Raw genomic sequence first — 20,228 nt, 5'->3', positions numbered from 1 at the left:
TACAGTACTGTAAACATTCTGTATTGTCCTCATTTTCTCACAAGCACGCACATTTCGACAAATACACAAAGTTAAGAGCATGTTTCTCCCAGCTCCATATTGTTTTACCTACCGGCCGGATTGCCATACAGACTTTTTTTGGAAAGGAATATAAATTCTTAAAGCATGTTAGTACAAATCTGAAAATGGTTTCCCACAGTGTGAGTAAAGTGGGGCAATTTGTATGAATGACATGATAGAAGCAGTCTCTGTGACCGTTGCTTTTGTGCTGGATTTTATTTAATGAAGTCACTGAAGAATTATATTTTTCCTGGCTTGAATGAGGAATAACTCTTAGGTCTTTCCAAGGTTCTGCACATTTGAGTTTTACTGTAACTCCACTTAGGTAGTTATTCCTAAGAAAAAGGGGATCAAAACCAGTGCAATAACAACCAAAGCAAGGGGGTTAAACTTGCTCAATGTGCGTTCCTGACAATGACATTCAAGCCCTCCGCTCGATCTTTTCTATGACTCCTACTGTGTAACAAATCAGGCGAACTCTTAAAAAGCAGCACTAGTCAGAGGGTTAGAGTTCTAAAGAATCTGTGTTTTAGATGGAGGCTGGCTGATTAAAGCTGATTCACCAACTGAGTGAGACACTGGAGGCTGTCTGAGTTTGAAGATGAGACATCAACTTATTCATCTGTTCTTACTTTCATACTCTTCTTAGCCTCTCTCGCCCTTTCCCCTTTTCTATCAGTCAAGTTTAAGCTCAAATAAAATTGCTACTTTTTGTTCGATTCCATTTCAGATTGAACTTCAGGATATTTTTTTTTTTATTATTATTTTTTTTATGGATTTTTGTAGCGTTTTGAACTGTGTGCACAGAAAAGCCTTGCAAATTTTTGTGTAGTATTACTGTGTGTCCACTCTTGTGTTACAGAGGTTAAAAAGAAATGTGTGCATTTATGGAAATATTTGGTCATTTGAACAAGACAAAGCTGGAAGACTGAGAGAAGATAGAGTCTGACGTGAGGTCAACAATGGCAGACTGAAAAATCATCATGAATTCAAGAAGCTCCTAAACAGTGTCAATTTTAAGACAGCTAGGTCAGCTTCATTCTTTTTGCATAATCAGAATATGTGAAGTATGACAGAGGCTTGTGACTTCACATCGCATTATTGTGAAAAAAAATCACCTTTAAGTGACAGTGCAGTTATAATTTCCTCCTCTGTGCTTGTTAGTCATGGCATTGTCAGTCTATCAGTCAGTCAGCTAGTGGCTGTATTGCTATGAAATTCTGTACGGACATTCATGATCCCCAGAGGATGAGGCCAACTGACTTTGGTCATCCCCTTACGTGATCTTTAGCACCAGCACGAGGTTGTTTTTTGGGAAAAGTCTCAACAGCTATTGAAGAGATTGCCACGACATTACAGACATTCATTGTGCTCCGATGAATCGTAATTACTGTTATATTCTGACGTTACTTGTCGTGCCGGCTGCAGTTCCCCAATCTGGTGAAATATCTCAACATCTATTAGACAGAACAACATTTTGTTCACACGTTCATGGTCCCGTGACGATGAATTCTAATAACTTTGCTGATCCCCTGACGATTCCTTCTGTAGCACGACCATGATGAACATATTTATGATTTAGAATGATTGGCCATGAAATTTGGTGCACACATTCATGTCCCCCTCGGGATGAACTGTAAAGTCTTTGGTGATCCACTCACTCTCCCTTCATCATCATCATCATCATCATCATCATCATCATCATCATCATCATCATCATCATCATCATCATCATCATCATCATCATCATCATCATCATCATCATCATCATCATCATCATCATCATCATCATCATCATCATCATCATGTCTAATTCAACCAGTACTTTGGCTTATGACCAAAAAACTGCAAAACTAAAGGCGTCCCAGTCAACCTCGGCTGAACCTCGCGGTTAGTGATGATTAGCTAACTGAAAAGATGACTTCTTGTGACCAAGGAATGGTAAACAACAAATCAGCACTTCAGTTTGGCTGGTTTATTCGTGCACGGAGGACAGATCTGGTGCTGGGTACACCAAGTCTCTCACTGAATGACAGAACTCGAGCTGCTTATATCCTTAATTGATCTGAGTATGGTAACTATCGTCTGTTAACCTCAAGACCTTTCCCTCTGTGTTTCACTTTTATTGCTTACATCCTCCTGGAAGGGAGTGCATCACTAAATCTCAGCAGGGACGTAGATAAACTCCTAAACAACAATATAACCATAAAACCCAGATGTGCAATGGACTCCTTGGAATCCTGCTCCCCCGCAGGTCAGCAGCCTACCTAAGGTTCACATTCTTAACGTCCTTAAACCAAAGTTGCCAACATGCAAAAATAAAAGAATACAACCTTACACTAACATTACACAAAACTGTGAGCATGTTAGCATGCTGATGTTAGCATTTAGCTCAAGGAACCACTGTGAGTGCAGCCTCAAAGAGCTGCCAGCAGAGATTTTTGGTCTGGTTTTAAAACATTTTTCTGCTGTTGGAAATAATTGGAAACCAAGGCCGCAGTGGGTATCTTCAACATGTACTCAGGCATACACTCCAAAGTCTGTTCAAACTTTTCTGCAGTAGTAGTTTTGAATTCAGAACTCCTAAATGAGGAAACCCCAGGAGTACATAGTCCTCACGGAGACTGCAAGAAGCTTTAGAAAATACTCGCCCTGCTGTGGTAATATGGTAAAAGACTTTGTAGATACCATGAATTCCTAAATAGTGGCCTCAACTGCAGGGAGAACTGGGCCTTTATTTAAAATAGGCCTATATAAGACACAGGCCTTCATTTCTACTTCTCGTTTTCTTTTATTTTCACTTTTTTTTTTCCACAAAAGTTCTCCCTTTTTTTTTTTTTTTTTTTATCCACTCCTGTTTTCACTTTCTGTTGATGCTATTTCCTGCTAATACAAACTCAGCGCTTCGTTAGCATTTACCTGTTGCCTCGATAAATTCAAGATAATGTGCATTCCTTACAGCACTAATACCATCAATACAGCAGTCATGCCATATACTTTATTTCTCTTGCCACTCCTAAGAGTCTGGCCTTCTCCTTCGTCCCCCCCATAAACCCAGTCACGCAAAGACATACACACACAAAAGCACACACATACACATACACAGCCAAATGTCATCCTGGCATTTTCCCCTGCCCAATATACAGCAAATGATCTCTCATGGCCTATTTGTTTATGTCTTCATGGGAAGACATAAACAAATACTTAATGGAACACAGATGCCCTGAATGTGTTTGTGTGTTCATGTGTGTGTTCATGTGTGTGTTCATGTGGGTGCATTGTCTGGATATATATATATATATATGTCTGTCTGTCTGTCTGTCTGTCTGTGTGTTCAGAATCAAAGTGTGTATCTGTGTTGGAATGAAATGTTACTTTGAATTTGAATTTCCAAACAGTCATGTCTGTGTTTCTGAAAGATAAAAGGTACGTACATTTACACATTTGCCCGGTGGTACAAGGGTTGACGCTTTCAAAGAAAATTTTTCATTTTCTCAAATTGATCTATCAAATACAATTTACTAAGTATTTTTCTGACACTGATTAGTGTCAGTGGGGAAAGAGAAAAGTAAAGATTTCTTCTCTTCTCAGCTTTAGTGGTTTAATTCCAAGAGATTTCTGCCTCTGATCCACTGAGCCTCAGAGTTCAAACGTGGGCCTGCCAGGTTCTTAAGGGCCTGTTGAACAGCTCTTATCTCCACATGCTTTACCCAGCAACCCTCTCCTCTCATGTCTGCCTTTCTTTCTCTTTCTGTCTTTCTCTGTGGCTCTGTCGCTCTGTTTCATGTTGCTAATTCCCAAATGCTTTGTTTTTGCCTCTCTTCATTTCTCTGCTTGTTTTGTTTTGGGTTTTTATTTTTATTTTTTATGATTCCTTCTATCTCTGTCTTTCATTTTGCCTTTCTGTCTTTCTTTTCACCTGTCACTTATTCCTGCTCTTTCTTTTCTTTCCCACCTACATGTCACTTTTACATTGACATAATGAGTAGAGGGCTTCTAGTGATGGCAATGTGTGTCAGTCAGACTTAAGACCAAAATATCTCAGCAGCTATTGCCATGAAATGTTGTACAGGCATTTATGTTCCCTAGAGGATGAAGCCTCCTGGTCATCCCCGGAGTTCTCCTCTAGCTCCACCTGTTGGTGGAATATTCATATTCGAAAGGATATTCATGGTTCCCAGATGATGAATCATAGTGGCTTTGGTGATTCCCTGATTTGTCCTTTTGTGAAATATCTGGACAGCTGTCAGTTGGATTGCTTTGATCTGTTTGTCCAGAGGATGAGGCCAACTGATTTTCATGTTCCCTGAGTTTTCTTGTAGCTCCAGCATGAGGTTTACATTTGTGTTTTTTTGAAGGCGATGTCAGCTCAGTGTAATCTGTTTCTGCTTGCCTAATTTTAGCAAGCTTTACAGTGACAACAAAATAATTGCCTCAGAAATGATAAAGGAAATGGTTCAGAAACAACAATTAAAAGGCAGTAAAATATTAATATTAAATAAAAAAGACAATACAACACATGCATTAGAACACAAGTTAAAAAAAAAAAGCCTAGAACATACATATACACAAACAGCACATGCGCCCAGCAATATAATAAAGGTTTCCAACCTGTTCTCATCAATCTGCTCATTATTACATTGAATTACTTCTCCAATTTCTCCAGGCCTGGAGGCTAACTAGACTTTTAGCAGCTAGTTAGCACAGTACAACATTAGAAGCCTGTTCCTTTGTTTCGTTGTTATACATTATTTCTCTGATTGATTTGTACTTTACCGGGTTGGGAACCTGTTTATGCCTGAAACAAATTAACATGATCATTTAGATAAGAACTTATATCCTGCTTTGAAATCGTAATACTTGTCTTATATTTCACCACTTCTCAAAGTGACATTCAAACTCACAAACAAGTTTTTCTTTGGAGGTCAATTTAAAAGACATAACCCTCTAAATCTGCTCAGCCACTGCAGTGTAGTCACTTTCCGTAGTAAAACGTGAAAGCTAATTGCCTCTACTGTAAAACGAAGAACGCGAGAAGCAGCAGTGTATGACACACTGCTGGCGTTTTACATGCTTGGGGTCTTAAGAGGGAACACAAATGATTGATTCACTTTAATAGTTTTAATTAAAAAATGCATGCAGAAAGTAATTTCAAAAGGATAATTCATGCATTGTTATCAAACATAGTACGGAGAGTAACTGTGAATCTCCTCCCCTGGTTGTGGGATTGGATTGGTTTAGCTGCTAAATGAAAAGCAGGAGTATGGCACTCCCCAAGCAATCTGCCTTCCACCGTTCCACTTCAGCTAACACTCTACTGCTAACTGCAGGCCTGGCCTGCATGGATAAGTTAGCACAGGCACAGACATTCACACACACACACACACACACACACACACAGACATTTTACGCACTTTCTGTCACTCAAAGCTTCGCGCAACAACATAAACATGCACACAAACACTCTCCCACTGTACCGTTTTACCCACACATTCATGCATCACCTGTCACACATATTCACTTTCGATCACACACACAGCACACACAGTAATGGGCAAGCAGAGAGATATTATGCAGGTATGTGTTTGCACTGCCGTTTTTAGGAAATGCCAGCACAGTCAGTGCCATTCCCATTAGTCTGCACTACCTGCAGACACCAACGGGGCTGCTGCAGAACTGCCTCTGAGTGACTATGAAAAAACCTCAGCCCTCTGCTTTTTAAGCCCACATATTTGGTGCTGCTTGGTTCTGGGCCTGGAAATGTGACAGTGGACCAGTATGAATTTGAAAGGCCCCCCCTCAAAGTTCAGAAGCAACAAATTGCCATGTTTTTCAGTGGTATTTCGAAACCAAGCAATAACTTCAACCCAGCAGCCAGAAATTCACAGAGATGAGGCGTCTTGTCAGGTTTTGGCACAAATGTCACCTTGTAATATATGACATAAAGAAGTGAAGTATTGCTGCTTTTGCAATTTAGCAATTTTCCAATTTGTATTTCTAAAGGTGACAGTCTCATAAGGGACTGTTTCACTTAATTCCAGCTGGTGCACAAGCTTTAAAGACACAATTGCCATATTTTTATGGTGCTTGAGCAGGTGTTGTTCTCTACCTTTTGCTTTTAAATGTGTTCAAATAAGACCTGTATATCTTTCACAAATTATCCAACATACTGTATATGATACAGCTTCAGCTCTTTGAAGTCAGCAGTGTTGTCATGCGTGCAGCGCAATTTACCTTGACTTTCGGCGCAGAGATCAAAAGTTTTGAAAAGGCGCCTACATACTTAGTACACACTTTATTCTCCACGCGCAATACGTCTGATTCTCTCCAGGTGTGTTAACGTGCAACTTTTGTTGAGATGTTTTTTTATGCATATAGAATATAGAGCATGTACAGGATGACGCCCTCTTCACTTGATAATGTGAATATTCAGTTTTCCAACAGCAAACATATTTTTATGTTCTCATGTATTGTACCTTAACAGTCATGCAGACACATATTGTATATTATATATAATTGAATTTTATAAAAGAAACAGCTGGGTGCTCAACTAAAGACCTTGTTAAAGTTATATTCTGTTAGTATTCCTATGACATTCATTTATACAGTCTACCTACTGTATTTACATGAAAAATGCCACACAAAAAAAAACAAAAACTTGCTAGTCCATTACATAACATCTTTTTTGATTTAGCATGTTCAGGGAAATTAGACTATTATCTGTCATTTAATTCTTTATGTCAAAGGTCAAGCAGCACTTAAGTTAATCTGTAGACTCACAAGGACGGCCTCCCATTTGCGTCCATTCGCAACAAAAATTTGTTGAGTTTTATTTGTCGGCGTGGGTTTCACAGTCATCAGTGTAACCCCCTTGATCGCGACCATTTAACACTGTTTCCTTGAGATTTCATTAGCAAGCGTTGCTGAATAGCCCCCGTCGAGAGGATCCCCATCTCGACTGTTAATGTGAGGCCCAGCGTCTCTGTGAACGCAAAGCTATTAGTTCTGTGTAAATGGAATCTCACTGTCACTACAATTTTTTTTTTTTTTTTTTTCCCCCCAAAGACGTGCAGAGGAGCTGTGGTATGGAAAGAAAGTGAGAGGTGGAAGACTGAAAGAGGGAGACAAAGATTTGTTTTCACCTTAATTAATGGTGTGTGAAAAACTGTGGACCTTTGCAAATGTCAGCATCTGTCCTCAGATCAGTTATGTGTGGAGAGCGCCTTGGGTTAGGCAGCCCTAGCAATAAAGGAAAGGAGGGCACTCCAGAGGAACCAGGGTGTTCTGTAAATGTCAGCACTATTTCAATCACGATGACTGGGAACACAACTTTGTTTAGGATTAATTTTATATTGTAGAGAGGATGAAAAACCTCAAATTCTGGCTCCACTTTTTGGCGAATCTCCGCTTTGCCATTACTCGGTGATTATGTACACTTTATTTGAGGAACAATACACAAAACAGCCCCCAGTTGCATAATTTGTGTGTGTGTGTGTGTGTGTGTGTATGTGTGTATTAGCAGTTGAATGAGTTAGCAACCGCAGCGTCTGCACATGCAACGCACCACACTCTAAACAACACTGTGTTTGTAAAGCTGATAGAACTGCCTGGGAATAAAAGAATCAAAGCATATCAAGAGACAACGAAGGAGGCGCACCTCTGTGTTGTGTTCATTATTGATGGATAAATATAAAGGGGAGAAAAATCAGGACATGTGGCGAGACATGTAATTAACTTATTTTCAGCATGATATCAATAAGATAACGTATTCATGTTATGCAAATAGAATGAGTGTCTATAGATGTTTCTGTTCTTTTTTTTTCTTTTTCTTTTTTTTTACATTCACAACACTTATATCCAGTTTGTGGCTTTGATACATCCTCCTCTTCCTCCCTCTACGTAGAGTTTTCATTTACTCGTTGTTTTTGCATGGTGACATATTTCACAAAGATCTATTTTAAAAGTTTATTTTTGGAAAAACAAAACTCAAATCCATTCAGTCTAGTTATCAGCACAAAGCGTGTCCCTGTCAGGGCGCCAGGACAAATGCTGGAAAATTGGAGCTCCCACTATTTAATCGGGACATCTGGTCACTCTAGATGTCTTACTCTGCCAGCACAAATGCTGCAGAATATTATAAACACCGTAGTCCGTAGGGCCCTCTACTGGAAAAAGCACTTTTTCTGTATATACTGCAGTGCCATTTACATGCACTTTCCTTTCTCTGTTATTTTATGATGTGATATGAAAAAAAAAATCATTCTGTAGAATTGAGCCGCCAAGGTCACCAATAACAAAGATCTAAAAAAAAAATGGCCAAAGAGTTGAATAAACGCTGCTCTAACTCACTGTCAACTGAACATTTTACCTTGCAGCGTTTATAATAAATTGGCAGCAGTGTATTTTAAAACTGAAAAAAAAAAAAAATATCATGTTGATGTTCATGAATGTTCATTTTTTAGTGTGGGATATTCATCGTGAAATGGTTGCTAATTTGCATTTGTGTGTTGCATCAGTATATATATGTGGGCTCTGATAAGCTGTTTCAGTGTGTATATGTGCGCCTTTCTTTTGTTTTTCTTTGAATAATTTCATACGTTTCACCCATTTATCACGACGAGACCTCCTCATCTTCTCCCCCAGAACTTTATTCCCAAACTTGGCTTGTATCGAGCAGACCTTCTCTGGGGTTTGCAGCTCTTCTGATGGATGGTGCTGTAGTCAATAGTGCTGAAAGTGAGACAAGGCCACCCTTGGTAAACAACTTTTAATAATCACCCCGTTGATTGAGTGCCTCACCCGATGTGGCATATGAATCTATTTGTGCCGAAGCAAGAGGAGAAAAGGGAAAAATGAGAGAAAAACAGAGAGCTTAATATGGTGGAAGTAATTATGTAGCCCTCCACCCCATCCTGCCTTTTATTCTGTGACATCCTTCTTTCATTGCTCCCCTTCCTCCTCCGTGCTCTCCATCACTGACAGCTGAAGTTGGCTGTAAGGCTAACTTGCGTGGGCTGGTGTGCTGAATTATTGTGCTGTATGATTTTGATGACCAAAGCTGCTTGTAAAGTCTGTAGTGATCAGTCACAGTGTGGCATTGGGTGGACCAAAAGTAAGTAAGTGAGTGTGTGTGTGTGTGTGTGTGTGTGTGTGTGTGTGTGTGTGTGTGTGTGTGTGTGTGTGTGTGTCTGTCTTTGTGCTAAAATATGGACACAAACACAATTGTATATTAGCTGTAAAATAGAGTGGTGTTGTCGCTCTGTTGATCAGTGTACGCAGGTACAAGTTTGCCATTGCCATGAGTCTCCGAAAAGCATTTATCAGCTCAAGACAATCGTGTGTGAGGTGATTAGCGTGACGTCTGAGTGTCATTACCGACTTTATCACTGGCTGAGGTTTATCCACGAGAGAGGGAAATAGGAGATAGGAGGAGTCAGAGTTTTATGGCTTTTTTGCCCTAAGATAACAGAATAACGGGAGTTGCTCTGTCAGCCCATAAGCCAAGCGCATGCCCCCCTGCTCAACTCAGTTAAGACACAAAAATGCCAAATAAACAGCAATATCGACCCACTCGTAAGGAAAAAACAGACTGCAGGAGCAGCAGCAGGAGGAGGGGGATGAATAGATTTTCAAGAAAAGGAGAAGAAGAGAGATTTGAGGAATGGGCTGGCTCATGAAGTGAGACATAAATTTGAGACGTGAATTTTTAAATTTAAATGCTCTTACATGCAATCAAAGCGAGAGCTGAGACACTCCCGCTCCTGGGTTTTTCCAGGGATCGTGAACTTTTGATTGGGGTGGCATTAACCTTTCTGAACTTGGCAGTGGGTGAAGGCAGGAATTAAACTCTTAAGGCTCTATTTTTTTCTTTTATTGAATTTACCATGTAAGAGTTCACACGGCCTCTGCATGATGAAGTGCCCATTGAACTGTTCATATTGCCAGTTTTTGTGCAGCAGTAAATGACGTGGTTCTCTGAACTCATTTGCATGTTTGAATTTGTGCAAGGAGAAAAATGTTTCAGATTTTGGATGGGTTTTTGGTGGGGGGGGGGGGGGGGGTGGTTGAATATTGACTGCTCTTGAACTTTGAAGTTTTTCATAAGGAAAAGTGAAACTACTCAAGCAGAGTGAAATATCACTGTAAATGCTTCAATACACAGAACACAGACAACTGTTTTAGTACTTAGATTGCTTCTGGCTGCATTTTTCCAAAGGTTATGAACTTGTCATCGGTCTGGCATTGACTAGTACAGAATGGGTGCAAGGCTAGAGCCTGCTCACTGTGAGCATGAACTGTGGAGAGGAAAGTGATCTAACTTGTTTCTCCTCATAGAAGATTATCCATTTGCTCTTTTTTTATTTTAGGTTTAATCAAAAACCATTAAACAAATCTTTTTATGAAGTATCAGCAGAGGTTGGAGTATCCAAATAATAACCTCAACACAAACACCCACGCTTGTGGTTTCATGTGAACTGAAAGCATTCAGCCAATCTATCACCCATTCTCACAGGCTTTAATCTTATTCACACTCCCACAGTATTTAAATCACCAAAGGTTCTACCCACATCCCACATGTCGCAATATCTTTCTTCCTTTAATACATGACATAGCAGGTTTTTATGAATTAGTTTGCTTTCCACACTCTTGGACTGATATTGACCTAGTGCACATTAAGCATGTCAGGAATGCATGAATGTGAAATGAGAAAATGGCTCAGATATATTTACACATTCATACTTAGTAGTTTTCAGAGCTGTATGCAACATCCAAAAAACCAAAAGTACATAATTGGACCAGATTAAAGTCTAAGCTTCGTTATGTGCGACTATATTATTAAAAGTAAAAAGTAGCAGACTTCTAAAGGAATAGTTTGACATTTTTGGAAACATACTTATTCACTCTTTTGCCAAGATATAGATGAGAAGACTGATGCCACTCTCATGTACGTACACTAAATATGAAAACTCCAGCCAGCTGCCAGTTAGCTTAGCTTAGCATAAAGACTGGAAAGATACAAAATTCACCTACCAGCAAATGTAAAGTTCAATAATTAATGTGTTATGTCTTGTTTGTTTAATATTTACAAAAACAAAATGTAAAAATGTCACGTTGTGGTTTTAAGGGGGGGGGGGTAACATAAAAGTTTCTTGGCTGGGAGGGAGCAGTACTTTCCTGAATTCTCCGCTGGTTGCCTGGCAACTGATTTGTGTTTTTTTGCATAGATTAAACAAACCAGATATAACATGTTAATTAGTGAACTATGTGGGTTTTATTAACTTTGGACAGAGCCAGGGTGTTTCCCCTGTTCCCAGTCTTGGTAAACTAAGCTAAGCTAAGCTAAGCTAAACTAAGCTAAGCTAAGATGCACAGACTTGTGCCACCTCTGCACAGACCTGAGAGTGATATTAATGATCTCATCTTACTCTCAGGAACAAAGTGAAGAAGCTCATTTACCTATTTCTTTAAACTAATGAAGCTGCTTTACATTTTCCTACAAAATGAATAATAGCTCAAAAACTGCATTTTTACAAATTAAATCAGTTCAACAGAAAGTTAGACGTGACAAAGAATTATTTAAAAAAAGCATCTCTAAAATCATCTTTACTTGGCAACAGAAATATATTATCCATAGAAACAACATCAAAACCAGTCTGTACTAATCTGCCAGGCTTTTTACCAGCCAACATTTTTACAAGACAACTTGGCTGTGCCATCCTATGTCAGCTCTTACCTCCACATCCTACAGTGCCCCCCTCCTACATTAGCACCCACTGTTTGCCAGAGTGCCCATTTTGTGTAATTATACGAACTACAGCAAGCTAATGGCCCCGACAGAGCAGTGCCTGGGCCCATTACACCTCAGGGTGCTGCAAAACACCATTACCACCACCAGCAACCTGGAGTGCTCGTGCTCGTAGGTGACAGTCTGTGTGCGTGCAGCTGCATCTCCATGTCAGTGTTCATGTAGATGTGTCGGTTAAAGGAGGTCGGAGGTGTAATGATACATGTCAAAGACTCACAACAGCTACTACAGACGATTGCCATTTTTAGCCACAAATGTGTGTCTGTTGGTATGTTTGTGCACACCACACCTGTCATCTCTCCCCCATTAATTTCTCCAGGGGCTTTAGCTGCTCACTGCTGGGAGCTGTGGTTGACACTGCAGGAAAGACAGCAAGGCACCTCGTGCGACTTTGGGCACTCAGTGTACTCACTTCACTTAGCACCATCTCATTCTGCCTGCAAACTGGCTATTTGGTTCTCAGGCAGAGGGGCCTTTAATTGTGTGTTTTATCTTTTTCTACACGTGTCAGTGTGCTCCCTCTTGTCTCAGTGTATGAGTTTAACAAAAGCCACCATTATAGCTGATAGCTACAATCTGCTTTGAAGTAACTTTTCACTCTGACTCAATTTGAGGTTTCAGCTCTAATAACTCATATTCATCTATATCGCACGTACATCATTTCATCCAACTCAGTCCTCACAAATGACTCAACCTTCCAATGAAGTTTGTTTTGAAAACCGGTGTCTTCATGTTAATCATCTCTGCTTAGCATCAGGTTATCATTTATTTACTCCATACCAGCTTTAAGGTTTTGATCCTACACCGAACATATGTTGCTGCTGCTGCATGAATGTGGAGTGCAGATTAGGATAGACTGTATTAAATCAGCTCACCCCGGTTAGATCCAGGTTAAAACGATAACTATATACACTGTGAATAAATTTCACTTGGCAGTGGTCTTGGCTCTCTGTGTAACCAATACATTATCCCATTCTCTTTTTGAACAAAGAGCCTTAGCACTGACTCTATTGACAATCTGCTTTCCCCTCAGTATCAATAGCCATTAACCACTTTAAGCCTTGCCAAGCGTAGGAGATGGAGAGCTAATTGCCTTTTTTTTTTTTTTTGTAGTGTACTGTATACAGTAATGGTGGATCAATGTGTTTGTTAGTATTGTGGGATAAATGGATATTCATGCCTGAATAACCACAAGCACACACACACACACACACACACACACACACACACACACACACACACACACACACACACACACACACACACACACAGCAAGGCTAGCTGCATAAACCGTCCGCACCGGCAGTGTACACACACCGTTATCTCCTCCTTCTGTCTTGCCTCTACCTCCAGTTTACTTCATCATCTCTTTCACCGATGCCTTCCTATAACACACACTAGAGCAAACATGCTTACATCTCCGTACATCGCACCGCACACTCTTTTGTCACATCTCTCTCATTTCTGATTGCATGCATGGCCTTCTCTACCCCCCCCCCCACGAACACGTGCTAACCATACATTGAAATTCACTGCCTACACAGATTCCCCTTTTTTTTTTTTTTTTCCTCTCATGGAAACACGCACGCTCATTCACTCAGACACTCATGGCCTCTCAGCGTGAAGTGTTGCCACCTGTGTGGAGTGGAGTGAGTGCAGCGTTCCCCCCTGACAGCGAGATGTATGCAATTAAACCGTATTAAAGTCATTAGCCCAACAGAAGTGATAGCCAGCAGATGGTTACCATGCAGAAATATGCTCTTAATGAAGCTCCTCGGTCACTATGGGTATTAACGTGTGTGGCGGAGCACGCCTGAGAGCACTCATGTGTATGTTGTGTATATGTTTGTTTGGGTGTGGTTTGGCGGTGACGCTCGAAGCAGCACTTGATTAAACAGTGGGTGGTCCTTCTCCTGCAGTAAAGCAATTAATGATATCTGTTGATTTATAAAGATAAGGTATCACGTGGTAAATTTCTCTCCTACTACTTATCCAAATCTATTCTGTGGAGGCTAAACAGGCTGGAGGGAGAATATTTGATGTGAGAGATTCTTGAACTGTCATTTTCTGAGGTTAAAAAACAAGCCCCATCTCCAAATCAGCAGCGTCATGAACTCATCATTAGCCAAAGCTATAGCAGTTGACATTGTTAATATAACTGATTAATTCCAAGTGCAATTTGAGTTCCCCTCATTTACCGACCTGAGCCCATTTCTATTAGCAACTTAAGACGACTGTCCCTTTACAGCATTAAATATTTCGGAGGGCCTGCTGTGCTGTTACACACTAGCAAGTGAGGCTATCTAGCTTCCTCTGGGAAAGTGCTCCTTAGCTTAGCCTGCTAACCTTAGCACTGAGTACTGCTAGATATTACTTTTCATTCATGTTTGTGATAAAGTGATTTGTTCATCACACATCGTACAAAGTTGGAGTTGCAGGAGTGGCGACGGTAAACGAACCAGAGTGTAAAAACTCAACGGGTTGTACCGTGTCCTTTATTAGCATAAATGAATTGAAAGAATCCCTTTAGTTTTAAGACATATAAGACAATACTCTTTAGTTTATATGCAAGTTTATATGCTAGAAACAACATGTGTCCTACTTCACTGGGAAGTCCATTCACAAGTGTTTGTTCATTGGAGGTTTCTACTTTCAGCATCACACTCTGGTAACTTATATTGGACCATGATTTGGTTTCCGAACTAGTTGTGATGTCAGAAAAAAAATCTTGTACACACACACACACACACACACACACACACACACACACACACACACACACACACACACACACACACAAACGCCTTAAACTGAAATTTAAGGTAACCACAGAGAAACTTCCCTCCCTCAGCAGATGAATAAGAAAACAGCCTTTTAGTGAACAGTTTCTATTCTATTCTACAGTGTGAAGGTCAAACATCCAAGCAAAGTAAAAAAAAATGAGCAAAAAACATTTTTGAGTGGAGAGGGACTTTAAATTTCAGTAAGCATTTAAGTCAATTACACACCCGTCATTGTCAATAATATTAGGCAACATTTCGCATCCCTGGTATTAAAGGTTTGGTGTAAATCAACAACATCAGCAGCATCCCAATTATCTGGTTCAGTTCATAAATCTCTCCACTGTCAGGCGTTCAGAATTCATTTAACATGACTCTTTTAGTCGAGCGATGCTCCTCAGCGTTCATTTCTCTACAAGTCATGTGTAGCCAGGATACAGCAGAGGGAGGCTTTCCTTTTGCCTGAAGAGCCTGAAGCAATAAGGTACAGTATGGGAGCTACACGGTGTCTAGCCCCAGGCTCCCAGGACCACTGGGGTGATGCGTAGAATAATATATACTATACACCACATCACATCACATAAATATATATATATATGTACACATAAGTAGTAGTAGTTACGGCTGACTGACACATGAACTACATGTGGTTACATCAGTTGTAGTCTCAGATGGATGTTTTTTTTTTTTTTCCTGTTCTTAATAATTTATTTTCTCTTTTACTTCTGCCTTTGTTCTCTTTAAATGAGCTATTAGTTACTGGAGATTTATATTCAGCCTAACATGCCTCACAGGTGTTCAGCAGGACATCTACAGTTCAAACATTGTTTTTAATTCTTTATTCATTTTTTTAGCATCTGATTGTATTTCACATGAGCAGACGTAACACAAACATAAAGACATAACGCTTGCATCCACTCTGCAGTCTGTTAGCTGTGAGCAAAATGGTTGGATTTGGAGTGTGTGTGTGTGTGTGTGTGTGTGTGTGTGTGTGTGTAGTGCGCCTGATGTGTAGTGTGCTGTGCTGTGTGTGTGTGTGTGTGTGTGTGTGTGTGTGTGTGTGTGTGTGTGGTGTGTGTGTGTGTGTGTGTGTGTGTGTGTGTGTGTGTGTGTGTGTGTGTGTTGGGGGTGTTGGTGTGTGGTGTGTGTGATGCGGAGTTAGAGGGTGAGTGATGAAAGGAGAGAGCTGATAGTGATGCTCTATTGAATACAGATGAGAGAAAGCCAAGCAGAATTCTGATCAGGCTGCCTTCCTCTCTTTCTTCCACTCTCCCTCTGTCTCTCTCTCCATCCCTCAGAGGGGAAATACTTCAGAGAAGTGCATCTTTCTGAACTAGGGGGGAAGTCATGAGGTCAACCTTTCAAAGTCAAGGTCCGGGTCTTAAAGAAGCATCTATTATATTGGGTTTTTTTTTTTAAATTCAGAATTAACAAGAGGCTGGTCTTTGATGGTCTTGATATGACGCAGTATCTTATAGAGAATTTGATCATGAACTGAGACTCTTTTTTTTTTTTTTTAATGTTTGACAACACTGGAGGCCAAATTTGTTAGCATTTTTAGCAGCGTTCTCTGGCTGGTTGTGCATTTTTGAAATACTCCAACAGGGCTTTCACACATTTCAAGGGCCTAAGGCTTATAAAAGTCAGTCACCGCTGTAATCACCAGCTACTCTTCTAGTCAAGCTAAGAAAAATAATTTTCAAAAGTTACTGTATGTCAAAACTGATATTCAGCTGGGTTTAGCGGTTAGTTATTCAGGAGACAGAGGTGAAACCTCAGCCTAATCTGTATAATCTTGGTAGGATGGCAGCTTTGAGATTCATTAGTTGGAAAAAAAAAAAAATTGCACTTTTCCACCCTCACACAGAATACAAATGCTTTTTGTTGAAAAGTCATTGGGGTCATCTCACCGGCTCATTAAAAACAAGCGAGGAAGGAAAAAATTAATGGAGCCAAACACCTTCGATTTAATTCGTAGGAGGGTGAAATAATACAAAGTGCCTCGCTGTAGTAAATATAGCCACGTAAAGTTTTGTGTCGTTCGAACTTCTCGGCAGTTGTAGAAAGATGAGAGTGGAATGTGCATAAAAATTTAGAAGCACTCTGACACGCTAATAAAATAGAGGTTAAGTATAATGCTACTCCACGGACTCATTACAGTTATATTCAAATACTTGAACTGGTGTTTAAATATTTTTCGTACCAGAGTCACAGCCTCTACGACAGCAACAAACTGCTCAGGAGTCAGATGAGTGTAGACACCACAAGACCCAATGTGATTTGTCCTTCGATGTGATTATCAACACCATGATTGGTTGTAAACCCTGTTGTCACGGCAATGATTTCAGCCTTGATGATGAAAACTCCCGGGACACTGATCCATAGCATGCACGTACACAAACACACACACACACACACACACACACGCACAGAAGCAGTCTGTCTCACTGCTAACCAGTCTCATTCCCCTTTGAGAGAGAGGCATTAGTCTGCAAGATTGAACTTGCGTGTGTGTGTGTGTTGCTGTTGTCTGTCTTCGTACTTGCACAGTAATGTACTGAACAGGAATCTGGGGAAAGGAGTGAGCCTCACTGAATTGTACTTGACACTTTATTCTTTCTTTCCTTTTTTTCCCCCGTACCCCCGACCCACCTCTCTCTTTTTTCTCTTTCTTTCTCACAGCTGTTATTAAACCACTTTGACTCGGTTAATAACATCTCTGTCACACTCAAACACACAGGCAGAGGCAGAAAGCAAGTGTAACCGTGCCTGTCTGCTACACTAACATTACATTCGTACATACCAGACCCCAAAGGGTATACTTTGTGGGATCCCAAATGCGGCTACAGCCTGTAATCATATTTTATGCTGTAGTTGTGTTTAGTTGTACAGAGTTTAGGGCTCTGTAGTTTTTTAAAAGTCACTTCTGGGCCCATTTATATCTGCTCTTCTTGGGCACAGTACACAGATAATGACTTCTGGCCACAGGCTGGTGTAACTAAGGCCCAGCTCAGACCTGGCATTAAAATGTGTGTTGCGATCACTTGCGATCAGATCTCACTTCCTGCTCTATATGCAAATTAATACGTATTCCTGAATGGGAAAGTGGTCTTTTGGACCCCACAGTGCATCATTACTGTTTGCAAAGACCAAATGCCTTATTGTTTCTAGCCAGTTCAATGATGACGGACGGGTCCATTTTCAATGTGTTTGTGAGAGAGAGAGAGAGAGAGAGAGAGCAAGAGAGCGGGGTAAGGAGGGGTTGAGCTAATCATTTCACTGCGCGCAGCTCAACAACAATGAAATAAAGTTTTAACCATTTGAAATAGTAAAATATTTTTGGTTGATAATGAAAGTGTGGAGGGTGAGTTCACACCTGTACTCAGAGCTGTCCACTTGTGATTGGATCACCTGCGATGCATGTTAATGTTCTGAACAGGGCTTACGCGTCCTGTGCTGAGTCCAGTGTAGACCTGGGGCCGGAATAGTTTTTCACTCTAACTGAACAAACGTTATTATTACATATTACATATTATATTCAAATCATACATTCATATGTTGCAGTCTTGCACTCTGTGATGGTCAAGACTTAGCTAAAGAAGCAAACCAAGGCAGAGATGCAGCCGCCTTCTAAAACTAGCCACATCTACACACCATATTAGCACTTAATTAACTTGATTGAAGCATTCAACAACCTACTGCTGCACTGGCTCGGCTTATTTCCGTTTGCCGAGGAACAGGTCATCAGTGGCTTTTTGCTGGACCTGCTGGAGACAGCTGGATGAGGCTTAATTAGGTGACTTATTAACTTGTTGCATGGATTTATTCTTATAAATGCTGGTGAACTGCAGCGACTGCATTTAGAACTGGCTGAATATTGATCATAGTGCAAACCAAACCACCTCCAGATCTGATCTGAGCAGTCCAATGGCAGGTTTCAGTGCCTTCTTAATACGTACATACATTCCAGATAAGATATGAAGTTAGAGATTACATGTTTTAAAGATGATTTTGGCTTCTTTTTTTTTTTTGATAGACAGTGAAGATAGAGGCAGGAAACAGGGGCGCCCTAAGCATTAGGCCACCAGGGTGCCCCCAGCTTGCGCAATAATAACCAGCTGTGAATTGAGTCTTGATGTCAACACCATTATTTATATTTCTGTCTTAATTGGTTTCCTCTCATTTGTGTTGTGTGAGGTTTGTTGCCAACCCGAGCATCAGGATTCTGCATATATATCATGTTCTTTAATATCATAAAAGACATCAACTACTGCCTACATAGGCTTATTACCTTCTCTACCCTCTTTGCTATTAAACAGTTGATTTATCTTTGCCTTTATTGTCTTCTTGCATCAATACGTCTGAAACTGTTGTTGTCGTTTTCTAGTTTCCTCTGACTCCTGACTTTTATGTTTCTTAATGTCTCCTCTAAATGTTTTTTTTTTCTCTTTTTTTTTCCAACAGGGGCTAATGATCCTCCTGCAAAATCTTCCCACAATGCACTGGGGCAATGAGGAAGTGAGTGTGCTGCTGGCCGAAGCCTACAGGTTGAAGTTTGCCTTTGCCGACGCGCCCAACCACTACAAGAGATGATAAGCGTGGCGCTCTGCAGCTGCTCCCCTCCTCCTCCTCCTCTTCCTCCTCCTCCTCTTATTCCTCCTTTTCCTTCCCCACAGTCGTCTACTGAACTTAGAGGCCTCTTTTCCTACAAGGAAGGACCTTCCCTTTTCTTAACCTCCCTTTCCCAAATTGCCCAACGGGCCTTTCAGCTACTAAGAGATTCGAATCAGCCAATGACTGGGAGGACGTGTGGTGTAGCATTCTAACATGTTGATGTGGAGCCTTTTCTTTTTTTTTTAAATTATTTTTTTCTCTGATCAGCTCTGAAATGTGCACTCCTGCAGTCCAGTGCAGATCCCTCTTCTTCATCGTCAAAGACCACACCACAACTTTGTGTCGGAGTTTGGTTCGCTCAAGCTGACACCTCAAAACTACGACCTCAGGCCTGATGCAGGACCACGAGCCTTTGCTCAGCGCCGCCTGAGGTCTAGTCTGGCTCAGAAGAATGTTCTTTCCTGCTTACTGTTATTTCCAATACCATGGCAATACATTGTTCTTTGTTCCCCGTGGCAAAGATGTGACCTTTTTTTTTTTTTTTTTTTTTCCAGTTTGCAAAGACAAAGAAAGATGGCAAAAGGGCACTGAGCTAGACGGTTTACATATCTGAGCCCCTCTCCTGGTCACAACACAACCCGGAGGAACATGTCCTCTTCTGTTCTTCTTTTTTCTCCCTCCTGCATCCTGCCGGGAGGGACACAGATTGTTTTCCTTCATGAACACGCCGGGATTTCACAAAGAGAGAGAGAGAGAGAGAGAGATTGTCAGTCTAGAGGGGAAGAATCATGTCTCCTTCCTTCCACAAACCACACACACCAGCTCAATCCTATTCTCCCACCCGCACTCCAGCATCACAGCGTTTTGAGTGTAAGACAAACAGTGGTAAGAGGCTGCAGGTCAGGAGGGTCACACATACGCAGATGCGCATCAGAGGTAATAAGCCATTAGGAGTAAGAAGCTACTTA

General features: G+C 40.7%; 1 protein-coding gene across 3 annotated transcripts in view; it reads left to right on the top strand.

Moving 5' to 3' along the window:
* Nucleotides 1-19,810, top strand: part of tbc1d22a (TBC1 domain family member 22A) — a 126,300-nt gene extending 106,490 nt beyond the window's left edge. For all 3 annotated transcript variants that reach the window (XM_022749270.1, XM_022749268.1, XM_022749269.1), the window contains exon 14: nucleotides 19,111-19,810. In XM_022749270.1, the coding sequence (XP_022604991.1) occupies nucleotides 19,111-19,239 (129 nt within the window). In that variant the 3' untranslated portion in view covers nucleotides 19,240-19,810. The remainder of the gene's footprint in view (nucleotides 1-19,110) is intronic.
* The last annotated feature ends 418 nt before the right edge of the window (nucleotides 19,811-20,228 follow it).

Source organism: Seriola dumerili, unplaced genomic scaffold, assembly GCF_002260705.1.
Source record: "Seriola dumerili isolate Sdu_G_001 unplaced genomic scaffold, Sdu_1.0 BDQW01000138.1, whole genome shotgun sequence".
Taxonomy (NCBI): domain Eukaryota; kingdom Metazoa; phylum Chordata; class Actinopteri; order Carangiformes; family Carangidae; genus Seriola; species Seriola dumerili.
The sequence above is the reverse complement of the archived record's forward strand: the minus strand, read 5'-3'. Positions and strand labels throughout refer to the sequence as shown.